At 39.9% G+C, this 18,283-nt stretch overlaps 1 protein-coding gene across 10 annotated transcripts in view; it reads right to left on the reverse strand.

Moving 5' to 3' along the window:
* The window catches only part of SGMS1 (sphingomyelin synthase 1), a 273,809-nt gene that overhangs the window by 25,863 nt on the left and 229,663 nt on the right, over positions 1-18,283 (reverse strand). For 9 of the 10 annotated variants that reach the window (XM_087432208.1, XM_087432203.1, XM_087432204.1 and 6 more), the window contains one exon: positions 10,920-11,772. In XM_087432208.1, the coding sequence (XP_087288334.1) occupies positions 10,920-11,560 (641 nt within the window). In that variant the 5' untranslated portion in view covers positions 11,561-11,772. Of the gene's footprint in view, positions 1-10,919; positions 11,773-15,488; positions 15,582-18,283 lie in introns of all 10 variants that reach the window. The other variant, XM_087432206.1, reaches the window with a different exon arrangement.

The raw sequence follows: 18,283 nt of genomic DNA on the forward strand, positions 1-18,283 counted from the left end.
GCTTTGCCAGAAAATCTCTTTCCCTGGCCTCTCCCATTATGCTGTCTGCTATAATCCTAGCCATTCATCTCAAATACCACCTCTAGGTGCAGCCTTCCAGATGTCCCCCACTGGACAGACTCACTTCATCCTCCAAATCACTTCAGAACTTTGTTTCTATTTTATGGTATTTTTAATAGTGAGATTGGCAACATCATTACCAACAAAAGGTCTCATACCAACAAAGGGTCTCATCCCCTCTATGACAGGAAGCTCTTAAACAAAGATATGCCTTACTCATCTTTTAGTCCCAGTGGACTTATGACGGTTCCTATAATACTGGCAACACCATTCAGTTCTATGCTCTAGAGCTTCACTTCTTACTCCCTCTGATAGTCCTTTCCTGCTTCTTTCCACAAATGTTTGTCCTTTAAAGCCTTTCATACATCTGCCAGAATTAACCTACCCTGATGTTCACCAATCCTTCACTTTGCATCCTTTCTGCACTTACATTTTAATTTACAACCCTTGCTCCATTCATCCAAGTAGGGCTGTAAACCCATGGAGACTGGGAACTGTGAGTTCTGCCGCCTTTTTCCCTTCCCTCCCCTGTCTCCTCATTGCCACGTATGGGATTTCTACCCATCAAAGGAGTCTCAACTGCTCCAAGACAGTGGATCATGAAAACCAAGGGCTTAATTCAGTACTTTAGGGAAGAAAATTCCACAGAAAGGTTAGTAAAACAAACGAAACGGAAAGAATGAATGCTGTAGAACAAATAGAAAAGTAAAAATCTACACTCTCATGGGAGATTTATAACTCACTTAATGTATTGTGGGTACCCACACAAGGTGGATGGCACGGTTTGTGAATTAGGAGAATGAGACATACCCATGCACCCAGCCCAGAACTGTGTCTGTACATGCACAGTGCCTTTTTCCCTTTTTAAAATCCAACTCAAAGAGATTTTACATCTTTAGTATTAATTATTTTAACAACATTCCTGTTTAGCATATATTATTATCCCATTTTACAGAAGAAAAAACTAAAATATAAAGAATTTAAGTAGTAGCCTGGGGCCACAGAGTCAGTCAACAAGAGAGCCACAACAAAACCCTGGTCTCCAAGCTTTCAAGTAGCTGCTCTTTTCACTAATAAAACTGTCAAGTTAAAAAGGGGTGGGGGGGGAGGTGGGAGCAGTGGCTCAGATTTTTTTTCTTAGCCCCATGTAAAGATCTGCAATATAATGCAACAGTTGATTAAGTTCAGGAAATGAACCGTACTGGTTTAGGGAATTTGCAAAGAACAGATTGCATTATAAAACTGTCACTGCTCAACCCACCTTTTAAAAAAATATTATTTCCTGGGTTAAATATATATTGTAACATAAAGTAAAAAAAAAACATTACTCTATAAGATATGAAAGACATCAATATGATACACTTGAGACACTTATGAAGAGTTAAAAATCAATTATTCTCCAGAAACTGCTACATACATATGTACAAAACAAAAAGTTACATTTCTTGTTGGTACTTTAGGCTATTAACAAAAATATATGTATATATGTATGTATATATATACACACGTGTGTATAAACATGTATGTGTATATATATATACAAGTATGCATATGTATATATATATAATGCAAATACACATAGGTATACCCAGATCTTTCCTCATTCCTTCTCTCCATCAAAACTTACCCACCTTAAATCACATTCTTAGGGGCTTGTTCAGCCACAGCTGGTGGAACTTAATGATTAGTTTTGCTCTTAGGCTAATGGATTACCCTTAAAAGTAACACACTCTCATTTTAACAGGGGGTTTCTAAAAACATAATAAGCACATACATCACCAGCAGCAGCTAACATTTATGGAATTTTAGGCACAGTAATTAGCACAGTGCAACACTCAACAAATAGCTGCTGCTATTACTATTTATTTATTCATATAACAAATACATATGTGCTAGGCATTATTCTGGGCACGAGGAATGAAGTGGTGAACAGAAGACACAAAAAGCCTGCCTTGTGGTGCTTATATTCTAGTGGAGGAGGCAGACAATAAACAAGATAAACAAGTACAATATAGAGGATGTGAGATAAGTGCTCAAGGATAAAATTAAGCAAGAGTGTCATTGGGGGAAGGGAAGTTTACCTTGGGGCTAAGTTGTACCCCTGTGTATGAGGGGGTTAACCATGAGGATATCTGTGGGAGAAGATTCCAAACAGAGGCTAGTGTGTGTGGGTGTCTGCTGACCAGCAAGGGGGTCAGAAAGCAGAGCACCTGAGGGCATGCGGTCTGAGTGGAAACAGCGCCGGGTCTGGTAGGACCTCCTTGGTCACCATGAAGACTATAGCCTTAAAGATGTATGAGGTGAGGGAAGAGTGACATACACCAACTTAGTCTTTTATTTTTGGTTAGGAAGATTAGCCCTGAGCTAACATCTGTTGCCAATCTTCCACTTTTTGCTTGAGGAAGAATGTCCCTGAGTTAACATCTGTGCCCATCTTCCTCTACTTTGTGTGTGGGTCGCCGCCACAGCATGGCTTGATGAGTGGTGTAGGTCTGCACCTGGGATCTGAACCCACGAACCCTGGGCCACCAAAGTGGAGCGCGTGAACTTAACCACTATGCCACTGGGCCAGCCCCCTCCAACTCACTCCTACAGTGACACATTCTGTCAAGTTGACAAGTGACGTAAGTGAGACAAGAATGGAAACAGAGAGACCAGCAGGAGGCTCCTGCAACAACCCAGGTAAGAGATGGTGGTGGTTAGACCTAGGGCAGCAAGAGACGTGGCGAGAAGTGGTGGGATTAACGGATGGACTAGATATGGGGTGGAAGTGAATATCAAGAACAAACCCAAGATGTCTGGCATGAGAACCAGGAAGGACAGAGATGCCACTTACTAAGATGGGATGGGACTGGGGCAGGCTTGGGAACCAGGATGCCAAGGACTCAGTTTAGTGCTTTATGCATATCATCTCACTCAATCTCCACAATAATGTTGGGATAGATATTATTTTATAATTCCCATTTTGTAGGTGAGGAAACAACACTACTACAGTAGTTAAGTAACTTAATCAAATTCACTCAGTTAGTAGGTGGTTGTAGGGATAGGATGATCTTAAACTAGCAAGATTTTACAGTACATACAACTGAATGCTAAACTGCCACTGTCACGATACCAACAGGCTGGTGGGAGACAGATGTGGTGACTTCTAAATCAGGTCATGAATAATTAGACAGACATTCATGATAGCTTTTTAAGGGCAGAGGGAAAGAGATAACCCCTGGGCAGGCTATAAAACAGAAGGCAAATATGATACCATTTAAAAATACACACGTCTATAGAGATTATGCATATATGAGCACACACAGAAAAATATCAAAAAGGGTATGAACCCAAATAGCATTATTTATCTCTGGTAACATAAGTAACTTTTGTTCTCTTTTTGTTTATCTTTGTCTTCTAATATCCCTGAAAGTAAGATACATTACTTAGTTTTCTTTAGCTTTATAAATAAAAATTAACTCATGAAACTGTAATTTATTGCATCTATGTATTTTTTTTACTCTCTCCCCCTTATGTTTATGGTAACTTAAAAGTCAAACTGCCGGAATTATTGAATTTAGGAAGCTATACAAGGTGAATCTAGATTCCCTACAATTCTGAGGGCTTAGGCTAGTATTTAGATCTTGAGACAACTGGTAAAAATTAGAAAAGGTGAAAGCAGGTAAGACCACCATGTAGCTAACGTGAGAATGAGAAGTGGATACAGCCTGGGAGAGAATCCATCATCTAGCCCCTAGAGTGACTATTCTTCCCCACTCCAAAAAATGCCCCTAGTAAAAAGAAGTGAAGCAGAGGAGGTCCAAATTGTATGAGAATGAGACAGAGAAGGTCCCTAGGAAAGGAAAGAAAACAGCATCTCAGCCCAGGCTCTACAACCAGATGGACAGTGGGTCAGAATCAAAAGGAGAGGAGAAAACTTGCTAGAAACAGAAAGAAAAAGAATAAGGTTGGGCACTCCTGGTCAGTGGTCTTCAGTGGAAAATCATGACTGAAGTTGATGGCAAAGGGGATTTCTCAGACTGGTGGTGAGCAGCGCCCATGTCACACCTAGGAGATCAGCTGGGCAATCAGCTAGGGCGAGCTAAGTACATTTTCCACAAACTACGGTGGAACAGCAAGATGTGACAGCTACGAGGGTTGGCAAATGAGCATGTGTCCCAGATGGTATATGACACATATACCTTTTCATCAAACCCTGAACTGATCTGTTTTCATTCTGTCTGTCCTATGCACATAGAATCTACGCCACTATTTCTGCTAAGACAATACATTTCCAGAGGACAGGTGCCTGTTATACCAGGACATTTCTAGACTGGATTTATACCAGAGCCTTCAATCCCCAAAATATACTGGGTGGGACCGTGGGCAAGTCAATGGACTCTCTCAGTTATTTTCACTGAGAAAGGAGAAAACACTACTTATTTTCAGGGTTCACTGGATAAAATGACACAGTGTATGTAAAAATTCTTCTTACTCAAATGTTAGCTGGTTTGGAATCTGCCACTTGAACACGGTGATAACGATTTTTGACAACACAGATGAAAAGGAACAGAAGAGAACCAACTTTGAGTAAACACATAATAGATGCAGCTACACGGAGAGGGAGAAGAAAGATGGGGAAGAAACGATCCCTGAGCTCTTATCTTGCTTTATGGCTGGAGAGGAATATGACAGCTTATCAGCCAATTAAATAATGGGCTAGTTGTCCCAAAAAGCTGCAATAACATGAGGGAATTTTTGTCCTTATGAATTTTATACTTGGATAGAGTCTGGACAACATACTCTTTCAAAAACTGAGATGTCACTGTGAGAATATAAACCTTATGCAGCTTTGTTTTGCTTGGTGCTGTATCCCTACACACAATCTTCAATATTTCTTGATAAGCAACTAAATGTAAAGATGCCCTGAAGTTCCATTAGAGACTAGCCTTGTGGTCCACAGTATAAGGTCAAATTATAATAAAGTGAAACGGCCTTAAGAAAAGGATCTTCTGGAACTTGGAAAATAAACTCTATTGAAGAGGAAGCTGGAGAGACCTGCTTCACATCAAATGCTTTTATATAAAGAGATTTTAAGAACTTTACTTAATCACAACCATCAAAGACTTAAAAACCATTGAAAACATGTTGACAATAACTGTGGTCATAAACTACCTTGGGAATTAGAAGAGGAGATAAGTACTCTGATCCAATCAACATAATGTGAAAAGAAACACTCATGGAATCAAAATAGGATAAAATGAAAGATAAATGTTAGTGGAGAGTCTACTCCATTGAATAAAACACAAACCAAAAAAAAATCAAATTAGCATCTGACAGCAGCAGTTGCCAATCAGCACAGGATCATGTTCTTGGAAATTAGATTCCATTCATGGAAGAGAGTAAATGCTGTAGATAAACTTTCTTATGTTGGCAGATGCCCACCTAACAAGTAAGGCCCCCAAAGCCAGAGCATTTATCAAAGGTTAAAATACAAAGTAAGTCTTTTCCGACGTGGACTCTGAACATAAAATACATACTGCTGCCAAACATCTAAAAATCCATCCCAGCACTCTGAGTGTAATCCCAGAAAAGCCACACTGGAAAATTCTATCTGTTCCTTCCTGTAGATCAACAAAGCCCCTAGAGACAATTCTGATTACAGATGTCACGGCAGGTCTTAAGCAGGATCTGCGAACACCATTTCCCTTCTCTAGTTCCTTCCCTTTTGGCATGGAATCAATTTTCAAAGAACCTACTCAGCGACCGTTCCATCAGTCCCTCCATAACTCTATGCAGCTGTTTATGACAGAATGTTCTACCCCATGTGCAAAAATGCCTCAACCACTAAAGCTCTTTCAACTCTACCCCACGCCCCAACTATCCAATGCTCCTTTTTTCCCCTCAAATATTTCTCTTCACCACCAATGGATCAATATACCCCGCAGTATTTAATTCATCCTTACATAGTCCACCCCCTCAACTAACTTGTACCACTCCTTTTAGGCAAATGTCTGATCCAAAAGAAGCCATGGTAGAAAATATATATCAGGACATACACATGATCTGATTTTGCTCTGAAATATATTTAAACAAAGTTGTGAGAGTTCCCAAATTAGTGAATTCCATCTCCCCATTAAATTCCTATAAAATTCAGGGATTCACAGAGAGACCCAAAAACCTTGCATGAGAAATATACTGAAACAGAAGCCAGCCCTGTGGCTATAAAAGTAAGCAGCTCTGAGTGTAGCAGAAGCCATGGCTTCTAGAAAGAGTTTATTCCTTCCCATCACTCCAGCACACAATTAATTCACTGCCCAAACGTGAACTGAGTCTAAGTTGCGATCATCTCCCACCTGGACTACTGTAACGGCATCCTATCCAGTCCCCGCTTCCACTCTTGCTTCCTCTCTCTAGACTGCAGCCAGAGCGGTTCTTAAAATACAAATCTGTTCATATCATTCTCCTCTAATGACTTACCACTACACTTGGAACAAAATCCAAACTGTTTACCCATGGGCCACAATTCAGTGCCCTACCTGATCCGCTGTCCACACCTTGCTGACCTCCTGCATCACCACTTTCTCCCAGCTCGCTTGGCCACACAGCCCCTTGGCTTTTCCTCATGTAAGCCTCAGGGACTCCTCACTTGCTGTGTCTCCTGTGTGGACTGTTCTTGCCCCAAACACCTGCATGGTACTCCCCCTCAGTTGATTCAGGTGTCTGCTCAACTGTCACCTCATAAGAGGTCTCTTCCAATCACCCTATCTAAAATACCACCTCTTGCCCACTATCCCCAACACTTTCTAACCCTTTAGATGTTCTGCTTTATTTTTCTCCAGTTCCCTTATCACTACTTGGTATTATATATTCATTTGTTTACTGCCTGCTTTAGCCTGGCCAGAAAATAAGCTCCATGAGAGCATCAGGGTCCTCTGCTCACTGCAGCACCCCAGGGTCTACAATAGGGCCTGGCACATGGAAGGTCGCTCAGTAAATACAAGTTGAATGAATGAATAAATGAATTTTAAGTGAGCACTTTCTATGTGCCAGACTCTGTACCCAGCAGTGGGATATAAAGACGAATGATGAATAGGATCCAGTCTTTTCCCTTGAGGAACTTAAAATCTAGCAGTGAAGGAGACACATACACAAGGAATAGAATGGACTGTGACATAAACTTGAAGTGTTCGAGGGAAGCTGTGGAGTGGAGAAGCTAGAGATGAAGTAGGACAGATCGGGGCCTGATTATGAAGAACCCTGAGCTTCATGCTAAGGAATTGGGCCTCTATCTGAGCCCCCACTAAGGTGCATCTGAGCACATCACTAAGTAGGAATGGAAAGAGGCAATGAATCTGAAATTAGAATTGACAGAACTTAGTGACTATGTATATAAAAGGAACTGAGGAGTTCTAGGTTTCTAGGAAATTCCACCACCCTCATAAGAGGAAGAAGAAGTTGGAAGGGAAAGATGACAAATCTGGTTTTAGACAAGTTGAGTTTGAGGTACCTATGATCACCATACTAAGCCATAATGATTTCTCTGGTGGCTGGAAAACCCTTGACTTGGAAGTTCTACGATCCTGCTCCTTGGCCTCTTCTTTGCCAAGTGATGACAACGTCCTAATAGAGCTGAGCCACACGTATCACACACAGGGGCCACCGTGTTAGCCATGATTTAGCCATGCACAAGAAGTCTTACCAAATCTGTAAGTTTAACATATTCTTGATCATGCTTTCTAAAAACAAGGGATATTTCTTTTGGAGTGAAGTCTGATACAAATGCAGAGATTTCCCAGGAATTTTTCCTAGTCAGTGGCCTGAAAGTCCAATTCTAAATGAGGAGACATTATTTACAATTCTAATAATCAAAAAGTTCTCCAGGACAGGCATTATTGTTGCTTTCCACTTTGCAATGTCACGGAAATCCCATGTGGATATTTGTATATATAAACATATACACACACAGACATGAGAGGGAGATGGTAAGAAAGAAAGGAGGCCAAAAAAAAAATTTAAGTACATAAAACAAAACATCTGTTTAATAGTAAAGGACAATTGTATATCACATAAAGATAGAACCAAATGTCACAGTGTCACAAATTCAGCATCAAGGTTTTCTAGCACTTCAAACAACTGGATGAAGATGGGGCACATTGCCCAAATTTCAGTGATCTCATTTCTTAGTGTTTCTACAGTTTCTCAAAAAGTACAAGAAATAGAAGCAAGAAGCAAGAGACTAATTTTTAAAGGGCTCCAAGACTCTTAAAATCAAAGTAAAATGCTCTTTTGGGATTACCCACCAACCAGGCTTCACTCTGAGGAGTTGTGTAAAATACGCCTCCTAAGTGGCAAACCTCCTGGTGGAGCTTGGGGAGAGGGGTCAAGACTCAGCAGAATCAAGCACAAAAAGAGAGAGAGGTTAACTCTGTTAAAAAAATATTCCAGACCCAGAAAGGTTCCTCAACATGCTGGATAAATAAAACTGCTATACTGCAACAGCAATTAACTAGCAACAAGGGGTCTCTCTGACACTAAGAACATTTTCATCTTCTTTATGAGAGTAGAGAAAGGTAGTCCATCAATAACACTGCTTGGTGTGTCAACCTGCATCTTTCTTCCTACCTCTTACTTGTCTGCTGTGCCACATACACTGAGGAGAGGCCTCAAGGAGGGAGACGGGAAACCAGGAACATGCCCCAGTAGAAGGACAGGGGTGGGGATGCTTAGGATAATCACAACAGTTGACTTCCATTTCCCATGTTCCTATCCTGCCAACATGGAAACCAGAGAGAAGACTTTAAAGAATCCCTAGTTGGACGTATTCTGGATTAAAAAAATGCTCTGCAGCTAATAATAGTCAAACGTAACTGGCCCATTCAATCATGTTAGAATCAAACAAAACATAGTTGTGTAGAACAATAGAAATCATCTAGACTGAGAGGCCCTTATTTTATCTGTGAGAAAAACCAGGCTCCTGAGATTCAGAGATTTACCCATACCACCCAGTATGTTTGGGCATGGCTGAGGCTGAACCCAGGCTGCCTGCATCCCAGCCTGGGGTTAATTTTGCCCAAGGCGTGAATCCACTGATTTACTGCTGTTGAACAATTTAAATGTACAAGTGACTACAGTATTGGCAATAAGTACCAGTAAAACACAAAATTAGAAAGCTTAAAGCGAAACAGATTTGAGGAGAAGTCCCTGCTGAGAGAAATATAAATAACAATAAAGAAGTTGGCCCTATGGTTAGGTGACTTCCTTAGAACAAGAACAAAATTATTTAAAAGTCACAGTTTTGTGAAAGATTTGAACTCACGTGTGGTATGACTTACACAAAGTTATATACTGGGACAGTAAACGATTTGCTTATTTGCTTGCATGTAAGACTTTTGATGAAAAAAACACAAAAACTCACATAAACAAAACAACAAACATCAGGAAAAACCCAGGAAACATAATTTAGTTGACCTTGCCTTTGTGAACGGAAAATCCAGGCATTTTTTTTCTAATGGGCTTTTAGGAAAAAACGTTTAGAAGTCAAAAGTTTAAAGGTCAAAAGCAGAACTGAACTTTGGCAGTTGAATGAGTAAATTGTGAGCATCTCATATGTCTAAAGCCTATTTGTATCTATTTAGCCTCTTAAAACTAAAGCAAACAAAAAAAGGCCTTCCACCAAATCAAATGAAGCCTAGACCATCATTTCTACTTCAGATTTACCTTAAACTCTAGGACTGCCAAACCAGCCCCCAAATAAACAATGGCCACTTAAACAACTTCCTTTACACAAGTTAAAATAGTCCTTTCCTGACAAAGAGGCAGGAACTGCTTTTTTTCCATCTGCAGATATGTAATTCAACACGTGAAAAAACACAGTCCTTATGGACACACCGGGAAAAAACTCATCAATTCTGTCACATCAAGTTCAGCATCAACTCTGTCTGCATTTTGTTTTCTGGATTTAAGACGATTTCCTTAATGTTCAACCATGCTGTGGGTTGTGAAACAGAGTTCACCGGAGAGAAACTCAGATCCTTAACAAACCCATTTCCAACTTCCGTGCACGGAAGCCATAAAGATGTTCCGCTAATGGGAAAATCAGACCCAATGAGGAGGGCAACGTAGGTGTTTAGTTTGCTACAGGCAACCCAAGCAAACAGGCTGTCTGAGGGGGTCTGTGTTGAGTTTAGAGCTTGGGACATGAAAGCCACTTTGGATCCACTTGGAATTAAAAGGAGGTGCCTATTTAAAATACCAAGATACTTGAATGGAATAGCCACCTATCGCATTAGGTGCCACATATTCTAGAAGGTGGAAAGCCATGCAAGTTCATCTGTATTCCACCTACTTAAACAAAATCATTCCCTGAGGGTATCATTTTACCAACAGCCCAAGCCACTCTGGAAGAGCTGTTCTGAATTCTATATGTGAAACCTCTTTAAATACATATTGCTAAGATTCCAGGTGTCTGACGCTGTGTGGGAAAAGCTATACAGCCACTCACAGTGTTCAAGCCACTGTCAGCAATTTATTTCATGGGTTAATAACACCAAGACTGGGTAGTCTATCTGTGGTTCAATAGTCTGGACTCTCTGAAGGTGTCTGAGGGTTTTCTTTCCTATGACGTACCAATAGAAGAACATCATCTCTAACAATCCTATTCATCACTCTGTATGAATCTTGTAAAAAACAGGCAATAAACATGGCATTTTCTTAAAGCCGCCAGACCTTTAGTTGGGTATGTGGTTTAAAAAAAAAAAGGAAATACTATACTTTGATTCTATTGCTTGATAAATTTCATTTCCAAATAATGAATATTAGACATCTGCAGTGCAAACCCCCTAATCATTGAACCTGAGAGCTTTTGCTTTACTTACTTGTATTTTAAGAGCAGCCACTGAATTAACCAGAGTCCTACAAGGATCATGCCGTTAATTTCACAAATAGAAAAGGCCCACTGCACCCGGTTAAAATGGTCAAAAAACGTGTCCGGTAGTGGAGGCTGCACCTCCTTAGGAGGTACTCGTTCATGGACGACCGAGATCATCACTGTGGTGAGAACAAAACAAGAAAGTGCATAAAGAAAGGCCAGAAAAGTCTTGCCCCACTCCATGGGGTACTGGGAGCGCTCTGGTTCTGGCATGGGGATCTTGATCATCTCCTTCCTAAACCCGTTTGGCATCCCGTTGGGTTTGACCTTGATGCTGAAGCTGCCGTCGGGGAAGAGGACGTCTGTGCCAATGCTGAGGTGCCCGTTGGCGTGGCCGTTCTTGTGTGCTTCCATGTGGTGCTCCATTTTCAGGGTCTCTATCATGTCCAACAGCCGCTGACCATTGTCGGACGAGACTCGGCACAAGGGGGGTTTTGTGAAATCCTCTTGGGTTAGGTTGATCAAGTCCCGGCCTGCGAAATGTTCCAGAGGCTCACAGTATTCTGGCATAGCATTCTCCAGCAGCCAGTCTGCCACCTTCTTGGGTGACCAATAAACCACTTCCTTCATTGTACTGGCAGCCAACATGCAGTCCCCAGCTTGTTTCTGGCAGGTCAGCAGTCACCGTTCCTACAGAGCAGGACACTGTCCCATCGCAACGTGTTCATCCTGTCGGGCCTCATGACAGAGACTTGTGTGCCAAGGTGGTCAGGACAGTTTTTAAACACCTCATGTAGCTGTCCAGGATTCTTGAGTGCCTGAGCGTCCATTCACCTCATTTTTGAACAAGATTTTTCCTTCTGTGGAGGAAAGAAAAAAAGTCAAGATAACTGGGACTTCAATCTCCCCAAAATGTAAAAACTTAACACGCATAAGGAAAATGGAAAACTAGTTATTGGTAAAGCGCATAGTTTTTAAACATATATTAACAGTTTAAGGGATCACTAATTCTCTGGTTAGTTTTCCCTGAAAGAGCATTAAATTGGACCTGAGCGAGGACAAAGTCAAAGGGGAAATGTTTTACAGCCTCTCCAATGATGTATTTTCCAAGAAATAATTCAACAGTGCTCTGGGCACTGTTCAGTACAGATCAGTGATTCACTCTGCACTTACATGCTTCCTGAGATAATCTGAAAGAATAGGGCAAGTTTGCTTAAGCTACCATTCTATCTGGTGAAGAAATGTTTTAAGATGTACATAACACATAGCAACTTAACAGATATCATAGAAATGTTGAGCTTCAAGATCATCTGGTCCAAGAATTTTATACTCATTCACAAAAAAATCAATGAATCCTTTTTTCCAAATGTGCTTGGACCCCAAATCTACAAAAGAGTTACAAATGCAGCTGCTTGGGTTGAAACACAGGTGGAGTGAAGGGCCAGGGTCCTCCCTGCTTTGCTGACCTTTCTACTCCCAGCCCCTTAGCAGTTTCGTGGAAATCAATCCCACAGTTTCAAAACCAATGATCTGATCCAACTCCCTCATTTATAAATGAGGAAACTGAGTTCCAGAAAGGTGAAGGAACTTGCCCATGGTCAAGTGGTAGCTTGCATGGAAGAGTTACAAGTTAAGTTTCTGAGTCCTAGTTCAGTGTATTTATCTATTAAAATACTTAACCAGCTATGTGGCAATAACCAAAATACACATCTGCAGGAGAGATTCAAAATTTTGTAAATTTATATACGTACAAACATATGTATAAATAACATATCTCTATATATTTAACCACAACTATGGTTAAGGAACATAACATTGCATAAAACAATTGGAAAGAAGTACATCACATATTAATGAACTTACATGAGATGATGGGCCTGGGGGCATTTTCTACTTTTCTCTCACCTACTTTTCTTTAATAAGCATATATTACTTCTATAAAAATCATTTAAGATTAAAAAACAAGAAAAGTTCAAAATAAAAGAACTAGCTCTATAACAAAGCATCATGGTTAATGAAACATAGTCTTTGGCAGAAGACAGATCATAGTCTGACTCTCAGCACCTCTCATGCATAACCCATTAGGTGAGCGACAGCTTATTCACCTGTAAAATGGGTATAATCAAATATCTCCTTCACAGGGTTGTTTTCAGTATTTAAAAAAACAAATGTGAATGTTGATGATACATAACCTAGCACTAAACGGGGTCTGTTGGCACCTACATCCTTTTTTTCCTTTCTCAAATTTCCCATCATATCCAGTCGCTACTATCCACTACATCTCATGTAGAAAACACTCTGTCCAACAGTGGGCTAACTTTTTTTTTCTCAAATGAATGTTGTGTTAACTGCAAAAACACTTGCACAGATCTGTAGGTTTAAGAGCTGGAAATTACTGGTGGCAGTGTTTCCCTCAGTATACTTTGTGGAATAATAATCTGATAAAATGCTCCAAGCTTAAAAAAGATGTATATCCAAATAAGCCTAGGAACTGCATGCTATAATCTCTCCTAGGCACAGCAGTACACATTAGCATGTTAAAAGCTCCAGGAAATCCTCCAGTAAAGAAACTGTTTACCAGGATTTCTCAAATTGACTTCATCAAGGCTGTCCTCCTCCTTGCCCTTTTTCCTCCCCACTAACTCCTACTAACTCCCTATGGAACACATTGGGACAAACAAGACCTGAACTCACGTCTTCTGATTTCAAAGTCCAAACTCATCTCTACTGATTTCTCAAATCTGACTCTGGAATGAAGAAGGACAATCTGTCTGCTCCCAATTTCCAATCCAAATAACATTCAATCAAATTGCAATAAAGCTTAAAAAGTATTCCAGACCTTGCAAAAGAGTTGGGCATTCTCTCTTCTGAGCATCTACAGTGCTGCGCACCCTCCCTATTACACTCCTTTGTGGTTAAGTGTCAGTCTAGACTCCCCCAGGAGTCTATGAGCGACTGTGGAAGGTCTACAATCTTAAGCATCCACATATCTCACATTCCCAGGGCTCAAAAGGTACTCAATCAGTATCAGTTTAATATCTCAGGAAATGTCCCTTAGACCTAGCAACATATAGGTGGTTTAATGGCAAATAAACCTACTAAAAATGCCATTGATATTGAAAACTGCTTTAAAACAATTTGGATGGTCAAGGAGAATAAGGAGTGCATTCTCCGGAGAGAAATATGACACCAAAGTGAATGTCCGACCGCTTAAAAACCACTGCAGAGGTGCTTCAGTGGGTCACTAGTACCGCCCAGAGTGACAAGAAGACACAAACGCCAAATGGAGCCCTGGAAGAAGACTCTGCAGGCAAGGGGATCTCCTGGCATCACTCTCCAGGCCTCTCCCCAAACACTCTTCAGTAGAATTAGGATAACAATCAAGGGAATCCTCAACATCTTGAAGTGGCTACGAGAATTCTCAAAAAAAACATCTCAGTGGAATGCTCAGGCCCAAGGAAATGAACATGAGCTCTTCACATAGGTTCTTCATTTTTCCCCCAGGTCCAACACAGGAAGGCTGCCAGGATGGAAATCCCCTCAGAACCACAAGACTAGACCAAGGCCCATGCGTTATTTCACTGCTCTCTGATGGGGGGACAGTCAGACAATCTCCTAAGATATAATAATCTTTAAAATAGAAAATAATCAAATGGTAGGAGACAATACAGGGCCATCACACACACACACACACACACACACACACTCATTCTGGTATTGTGAGCCTCCATCCAAATGAAGGAATGCTAATCCTGCAAAGGCAAGTACATCAAGCAGTTTCTGATAGCCAACGGGTCTCTTACGAGACAGCAAGATAAATCAATGATTTCTATTAATCAGCTAGGACAACAAAATTGTTCACTCCTTCAGACAGTCCCTGTGCTTTCCCCCAACCTGGAATTCTCCACCTACTCCTCTTCAACAAGTCCAGGTTCTTCCCTTAGTCGTTAAGGTCCTTCTCTGCAAAGCCTTTCCTGACTACTTCACAATCCTTTCCCCATTCCTGAATTCCTACACCACTAACATCTGTGACACACAATATAATTTAATGATCTTGTGTGCCTGGTGTGGTAGAAAGAGCACCAGCTATGTGAGTCACAGAGCCTGCAGTCGAGATTGAAACTCAGCTACTTTCCTTCTTGACCAAGTCCTTTAACCTCTCCAAGCCTCCGTTTCCTCTAGAAATTATAATTAACAACTACCTTACCTACCCTCACATGGGCTGCTACTGCTGTGAGGATCCAATTGTGTAAAAGGAATGAAAGCTATTAATTCCTGCAAGAAATATGTCTTGTTCTTTTTGTAATGTCCTGCTGCCTTTCTGATACCCAATTGGGCCCATGTGACATTTCATAAATATTTACTGAAGCAGCCACTTCTGCCACTTCCAAATTTCATGAGACAACAATCCTTTATTTTCAAGCAAGCTTTGAAACTTGAAAATAAAGCATACATGCTGTTTTCCTGCAGCTGATAGCTGAAATTGTGCAAAAGGGGAAAAGCTCATTTCTATGGGAGTAACTGTTGCACAGCTAGTCAGTACTTCAAAGGCCACTGCTGTAAGGTGAGGACTTACTCAGAGACTCCAGAGCCCAGCTGCAGGAGGAGAGGCAAGAAAGTGACGACCCCCTGGACTCTCACACTCAATTTAGAACATATTGCAGCGTTTCTGAAAACAGAAAGGCAAAGTGTTTTCACATCTGGACCCAGAAGACTGTACATTAGGCTGGGCTCAGAAAACAACAACTACAACCATCATCCAGGAAAGCCACCCTGAATCCATTCCTGGGAGAATGTTAAGAACTAAAGTATAGCTCAAATCATTAGACTTATTTTTGACAACTGGGAAGAAATAATAGAAGAGTAAAAACTGTACATGAACTCTTTATACTAAAATACCACAGAATTTGAGAGACAGAAGAGGTGCTGGAACTCTCGTTCATCTGTAATTTTTAGACATGAGTAAACTAAAATCCAGTGAGACACTGACTTGTCTAAAATCTTATCCATGGCAACAACTGGTCCTGGGGCTAGATGGAGACCCAAGATGCTTTACAGGGTTCTCCCACTGCAAACATTCAATGGCCTCACTGATTTGAGCAAGTATGAAAGATAGTCTAAAAAGTCTCTTAAAGAAATTATAGTCCTATAGGATAAAGAGCAGGAACAACAGCATATTCATTATAGATTTTAAACTCAGCAGGGTTTTCCGCTGGGCCTCAACTAAGCAAAAAATGATTCTGTTAAATACAATTTGGCTCCAATTCTTAAAATAGATATTTTAGTATTTAATATTATAAAAGCCATCAGATAAAATGCCACAACACATTGTAAACTATTTATAGTTATCAAAGCCAGATCTTTAAAAACAGAAAAATAAGTTAAAGCAATTATCCTAGTAATGAAAAAACATTAACCAAGCAAAATCACTAAATAAATCATTTATGAATATTTGTTTACCCTTACTCAAAAAGAATCTATTATCTTGTTATCTGGCATTGTCTAGAAATAAGACATTGTTAACAAAAAGCTACCACCTGCATTACACACTGACACAAGTTTTCAAGAATTAGAATACCATGAAACACACAATACAACTATTCATGGAGCACCTGCTCAGAACATCTCAGTTCTAGTGCTTGCTCTGTCACTAACCTGTACTCCAACCCCAGAGCCTTGGCTTCCTATAATGGAATAATTTATTCCATCTGCTTGTTCCATTGCTTAAGGGAATTTACATCTACCTGACAGTGCTTGGGAAAACATAAAGCAATACATAAAATGCAAGAAATTATTACACTGAACTTCTTCTTCTTTGAAGATTCAATGGACTTTTTAAATGAGTGTCATGAAATTAAGAATGGAATTTTTATGATTCTTTTAAGGCATGATGGACCCAAGATTGTACAAACATAGCTGGCTAAATGCTAATAATGACAAATGAAAGTAGGAAGTAGTGCGTGCAGAATTAGTCTTATAAACATACAGTGAACTAAACCTTTTCCTGCTTCATGCACTGAATCTCTAAAAACAACAGCAAAAGTAACATGGGTATATACATGATTTTACTCTACTAGCTTATATAATCAACTTAGCACAAGATTAAAATTTCATGAACATATAACATTTAACTCAGACTTTATAACATGAAACTACCTGTGGGTATGCTTTGTTAAAGAGCAATACAAACCAAGAATTGATATTATTTTCTTATGAAACAGATGAACTGCTTTTTTTCAAATGATTCAAGTCCAGACAAAGGTCTTTACATCTACTAGAACTTTCCATAAAAGTTAGAAATAACCTAATGGTCCTTTTAGGGCAATGCAGCCCACTGAAATACTCACAAGGCAGGTGTTGAATTCTTCAATTTGGATAGCTCCTGAATGCTTTTCTCCAAACCAATCTAATCAGCTGTAGATTTTTTTTGTTGTTGTTATTTAACACTTAAAGAGTTAAGTAGGCAGAATTCATAAAGATTTGAAGAAGAAAAATGGCTAGAATAACCACCACATACTTTGAAGTTGAAGGACTTACATATTTATTTCAATATACAGTTGGAAAAATTTTCAAAGATTATCTTTGATGCGTTAACCTTTAAATTGTCCTTTAATTCAAACTGTTATTACATGCAGCACTCACAATTCCACAGACTAATTCTGATTAGTAAATAAAATCATCCCCTATGAAACGGCTCCTTGAACTAAGTATATGCTGACCTAGTTCGCTTAGATAAGAGAAAGAAGGGCTTGCTGCAGTGTACATATGTGCCTGTGGTCCGCGTAGGCTGCTAGACTTTAGGCTGTTACATGAGCCTCACGTGATGACATCTTTTGGTCTCCGCCATGCCTTCGTTATTTAACAACATTTGATACTAAGATTTCGCTATATCTGAAACGTATTCTTTCTCAGCAGTTGCCCTATAACTTTCCCAATTGATAGCCTCCCTTTTTATGTCCCCCTCCCATATGACCCATTCCAGTGTAGTAGCCCTCAATATTCCAGAGGGAAAGAGATGATTTTTGGCTGACAAAATTAGTAGATATGACATAATAACAAGAAACCAGCCATGTCAATTGTATAACTGTATACTATAAATCATGATTCTAGTTGTTCTCTGACACTATGAAATACAAAACTGTTTCATCTATTTCATGGAGAGTCCTACCACCAGCAAGACTAACTAATTCCATTTCCCATAGTCTGAGCCTCCATTTGAGTCATTCTGTGATGGAATGTAGATATTTTGTAACCAGAAAATTCAATCAATCATTTATTACGGCAAAAAATTAGAAATAACCTAAAAGTTCTACAGTGAGAATTGATTAAATATATCATTATACAACAGAATACTAAGCCTCCACTAAAGTC

Source organism: Ceratotherium simum, chromosome 6, assembly GCF_057802395.1.
Source record: "Ceratotherium simum simum isolate JZ-2026a chromosome 6, ASM5780239v1, whole genome shotgun sequence".
NCBI lineage: Eukaryota > Metazoa > Chordata > Mammalia > Perissodactyla > Rhinocerotidae > Ceratotherium > Ceratotherium simum.